The 5219-nt window shown below is 45.9% G+C and overlaps 1 protein-coding gene across 1 annotated transcript in view; it reads left to right on the forward strand.

Moving 5' to 3' along the window:
- Positions 1 to 4886, forward strand: part of LOC119349927 (putative disease resistance protein RGA3) — an 8114-nt gene extending 3228 nt beyond the window's left edge. The window contains exons 2-4 of the mRNA XM_037618019.1: positions 1196 to 1314; positions 2293 to 4707; positions 4788 to 4886. Of these exons, the coding sequence (XP_037473916.1) occupies positions 1196 to 1314; positions 2293 to 4707; positions 4788 to 4886 (2633 nt within the window). The remainder of the gene's footprint in view (positions 1 to 1195; positions 1315 to 2292; positions 4708 to 4787) is intronic.
- The last annotated feature ends 333 nt before the right edge of the window (positions 4887 to 5219 follow it).

A 5219-nucleotide genomic window follows, 5' to 3' on the forward strand; every position in this document is an offset into this window, starting at 1 on the left:
ACCCTGGCATGGACCCTCTGGAATTGCCGTAATAAACTGGTGATCGAGCACGTGATTCCTTGTCGTGTCACTGATGCCATCTTTAAAATGTGTGGATTTCTACAGCTCTGGAGACCGCTTAGTAAGCGACGTGATCGTGGCTTCACTGACTCCATCGTCGCAGGTCTTCGCTCTTCTGCAGCCGCGATGGCCCCGCCATCACCACCCCCACCACCGGAGCCTGGTTAGAGTTGCCTTTTTCTTGTCTTTGGGGCTTGTTTGGCTGTGGCCCCGGCCGAACCTCGTTTATTTGTTATCTGTACCCTCTACCTATACTCTCATGTTGTTGGATGCTGTGCTTTATAATATAAAGCGGGAAAACCCTTTTTCATAGTAGTAGTAGTAAAAGAAAAACACGAGTGGTCCAAGACTACCATAAAAATGAATGGAACGGCTAAGCTACGTACGCCCGGTGCGTGGAAGCTACGTACTATAGCTCAATGGAAATGCTACAAGTCTCTCTGTAACCCAAAGTCTTGCTCGCCTACCTATATACTTCAGATGCAGAGGCCGGGGACAAGCCTCCTTTTCCAAAATAAACCTATATACTTCTGCCTAGATTTCACGCTCACTGCCTCTCCGATCTCTCATCTCACTCTCTGCCGTTGGCCCGCGCATCAGGGCCTGGCTTCCACGCTGAATCTTCTGTGCGGACTGTCCACGCGTTCTTCTATCACAACGTACCAAGACGTCCAACGTAGCTAACGACCAAACCAGCAATCAGTGGCGTACAATAATACATCAAGCAAGTGGTGAAGCGATCGAGGACCGATTCCACTGCACTGCAGGGAGGGTGACACTTCCTGAAGGAAGGATTGGTACTCCCTCCCGTCCGAAAATACTTGTCATTAAAATGGATAAGAAGTAATGTATCTAGAATTAAAATACATCTAGATACATCTTTTATCCATTTTGATCACAAGTATTTCCGGACGGAGAGAGTAGCTAATTAAGGGCATCATCTGCAACCCCACCCCCTCGTCACTTTTCTGCTGCCTAAACAGACGTTGAATGGGTTCTCTGAAACTGCTCAGCTGTAGCAACTCATGCACTAAGCTCAGATTATTATTTTCTGGAAATGGAAATTCGAGTACCTAATTTATGTAGCTTTCGCTGGTTTTTAATTTGCTCTGCAGTCTTCTTATTTAATGGCGGTGTCTCTCTTGCTTTTCCAGCTCCTTCAACTTCGTCAAGTACTATTGTACATCCAGTTTCAACTGGTTACGCTTTTACCGAGATTGGTCCTATGAGGTGGTTGATGTCACAACTTATCAGGTACATCCAATTTCGTCGCGCACTCCTCATCTTATATATATGTACTCTATATACATGTAAAAGCTCTCCGTCCATGTGTTAAGATAGATTCTTTTCTGAACTTTATGTGTCATGCATCGTACTACAATATCTTTCTAATCCGTTACTACGATAATGAGAGTAATGTGTGTACTCTATATAGACGAATAAGCCGCGAAGGTCGGGGCGCGTCGTGCGTGCGTGTGTGTGTGTGTGTGCGTGTGTGTGTGTGTGTGTTAGTACGCGTATGTGCGCGTGAGTAGGTCACTTAGTCAGCTGCGGGGGTGTGGCCGCGCCGGGCGCTGGACCCGGTCGCATGCCGTTGCGTGTGTGCGCGGCGGGCGCGGTAACTGTCTAGCGCGGGGCGTGGCGAAGTGGCAGCTGGGCTGCGGCGGGTGCGGACGTGAGCGTTGGCATGCGCGCGTGTATAAGTCCTGACCCCATGCATCTGTAGCGATGTGGGCTGAGTACGTGCTCAGGAAAAGGAATCAAGTGCCGTTCGTGCGGCCTTCGGCGTTCGTGCGCCGGGCAAGATACTTGTGTCCCTGTGTCCCTCTTCTTCCTCTAGTCTTCTTCTTCCTCAAGTGCAAAGAGAGTGAGAGAGAGGTAGTGCTCCGGTGAGTGAGGGAGGAGGGCGCGGCAACAACAATACTAATTATCTTATTTGACATCAGTCATTGAGGTCAACAAAGAAAACCTGTATTTGAAAAAAAAAATTGTGATCCATACGATAGATGGACAATATAGTTATCATTATCATATTTCCCTTGTTTATTATTTACACTTTAATACTATTTTATTTACTTGTGGTCAGTTTTTTGTACCAGTCATTTTTGTAATTGCTTGGCGATTTTTGTTCCACCAGTGATATATAATTTGTTTTGTATTATGGTCACCTATTTCTAATAGATAGAATAGACATGTGACAGACATACCCATTTGAGATTTTGCATCTTGCAGGAGAATGCCACTGCATTGGATGTTGTCCTTGCTGCTATCTCAAGATGGAACTTGAATAAAAGAATAGAGAAGGTACAAAGTACCATCAGTGAAGTGACGAAGTCACCGCTCTTGGGCACAGCAAGCAAGAGTGCACCAGACGATATTGCTAACAAAAATAGGAGTAGAATTAGAACTGCTAGCAAGCGGAAGGTATTTGGTCGAGAGGGGCTGCGTGATCATATCATGGTAAGGCTTCGTGAGATACCAGAGCATGATGCAGCAAGCTCAAGTGCTGATCCATGTTACTCAGTGATTGGTATATATGGTGTGGCTGGGTCTGGGAAGACCACGTTTGCAGGATATATTCAAGATTACATAAAGGAGGAATGCAATGATGAGAAACTTTTCGACACCATCATGTGCATTCATGTGACTGAAACTTTCAGTGTGGATGATATATTTCATGAAATGCTGAAGTATATTACCGGAGATAGTCACTCCAATATTTCAGATCGTGGGGCTCTAGATAAAAAGTTGAAGGAAGCATTGTGTGGCAAACGTTTCTTCTTGATATTGGATGATCTCTGGGTGAAAAATAAGAATGACCAACACCTAGAGGAGCTAATCTCTCCACTCAATGTTGGGCTGAAAGGAAGCAAAATCCTGGTGACGGTTCGAACAAAAGAAGCTGCTGGAGCTCTGTGTGCCGATAAATTTATTGAAATGCCTGATTTGGATGAGGATCAGTACTTGGCGATGTTTATGCATTATGCGCTAAGTGGTACAAGAGTTGCCCTTCAAGAATTTGAACAAGTTGCGAGAGAGATTGCCAAAAAACTACACCGATCACCTATTGCAGCAGTAACAGTTGCAGGACGGCTTGGGGCAAACCCAAATATCAGTTTTTGGAAAAATGTTGCAAAGCTTGACATGTTGAATTACACCATGGATGCTCTTTGGTGGAGCTATAAGCAGCTTGATCCGGATATTAGGCGATGCTTTGAATTCTGCAGTATTTTCCCCAGAAAATTCAAACTGGAAAAAGGCCAATTAGTCCGCCTGTGGACAACACAAGGATTTGTAAAGACCAGTTGTGCAACGGAGGAGATGGAAGATGTTGCCGAGGGCTACATTCAAGAGTTAGTGTCATGCTCATTTCTGCAAGAAAAAGGAACTGGTTCTGGCGTTGATCATTTTACAATTCATGATCTGTTGCATGATTTATTAGTCAAGGTTGCTGGAAATGATTGCTTCAGAATCGAGAATAGATGGAGTAAACAAGGAGAATGCCAAGAAGATGTCCCTCGAGATGTCCGTCATCTTTTTATTCAGAAGTATGATGGGGAATTGATTACCAAGAAGATCCTTGGATTGGAAAATTTACGCACTCTCATTATTTGTGTTGTCCAAAAGAATAGACCAGTTGAGGAAAAGGTCATTGAGAGTATATGCATGAGGCTGCTGAAGTTGCGGGTACTGGCCATTGCTTTCAACAAAAAATGCCGTTCAACCAGCAATCCCAGTGATAAGTTCTTGCTCCCAGAATCCATTACTCAGTTAAAGCACCTCCGCTATCTAGCTTTCCGGAAAAGTAACAACTGCAAGGTTATTTTACCAAGTGCACTAGCTAAACTTCTCCATGTCCAGCTGCTAGATTTTGGTCTTGGCAAAATTTCGGATTTTACCTGTGCTGCTGACCTTATCAACTTGCGGCACATATTCTGCTGGGACGTGAGCTTTCCTAACATAGGCACGCTGAGCTCACTTCAAAGAATACCCTTCTTCAGGCTAAGGAATGAACAGGGTTATGAGATAAAGCAACTTAGGGACCTGAACAAGATTCGTGGCACCCTGGTGGTCAATGGCTTTGAAAATGTTAAAAGCAAGGAGGAAGCTCTTGAAGCCAATCTAGCTGCCAAGGAAAGGCTCACGAAACTGATACTATGTTTTTTGACTTCCCATACACGGGGCAATGGCAATGCGGAAGTTGCAGCAGAGGTGCTTGAGGTCCTGTGCCCTCCCGTGGGGCTAGAAGTACTGCTCATCTATGACTACAACGGCTCAAGGTACCCAGATTGGATGGTGGGTAAGCTGACCGGTGGCCCAAAGAACCTGAAACTACTTGAAATCTATGGCTGCAGCCGACTGGGACCTGGCCCTCAACTTGAGGCTTTCCCTCATCTTCGTATGCTCAACCTTGAGGACTGCAGCTGGGACGCCTTACCAGGCAACTTGGAGCACCTCACTTCGCTCAAGGCACTGAAGATTGAGCACTGCATGAATATCCGGTCGCTTCCAACACTGCCCCAGTCTCTGAAGCTGTTCATACTTCGGTGCTGCGATGTTGAGCTCATGAAGAGTTGTGAAACAGAAGGAGATCCAAACTGGCACAAGATAAAGCACATTCCCGATAAAATGGTTTCAGGCCGACCCGTAAGACTGTAATCCCCACTGCTGCCTTGTTTTCCTGGAACTATTACAGTCCCTTGCTAACTCTGTTTATGTTTGTTCAGCACAGCATCTACCACATCAGTAGAATGTTCCGAGTGTCGGCCCTAGTCCCGACGCTGAGTACTTCCGGTGACGGCGACACGACCGACGAACGAAGATGACGAACAAAGCTCGCTGACGAGCTCGACGAAGTCGTCACTAGTAGAAAAAGGGTCAAATGTGAGACACATTAGTCCCGGTTTGCATTTGAGCCGGCACTAATGTTAGTGCCGGTTCAAATGGCTAGGCGGGAGGAGACCTTTAGTACCGGTTTAGTGTGAACCTGCCACAAACCGGTACTAAAGATGTTGGGGCCCGGCCGTCACCTTTAGTACCGGTTCGTGGGACGAATCGGTAGTAAAGAGGTTGTGGCAGGCTGTTTTTATTCCCAGCTCGCTCCCCTAGCAAGATTTTTACCACCTTAAATATGTTACTTCTCAAACTATCACAAGCAT

Source organism: Triticum dicoccoides, chromosome 1B (assembly GCF_002162155.2).
Source record: "Triticum dicoccoides isolate Atlit2015 ecotype Zavitan chromosome 1B, WEW_v2.0, whole genome shotgun sequence".
In the NCBI taxonomy this organism is placed as follows: Eukaryota; Viridiplantae; Streptophyta; class Magnoliopsida; order Poales; family Poaceae; genus Triticum; species Triticum dicoccoides.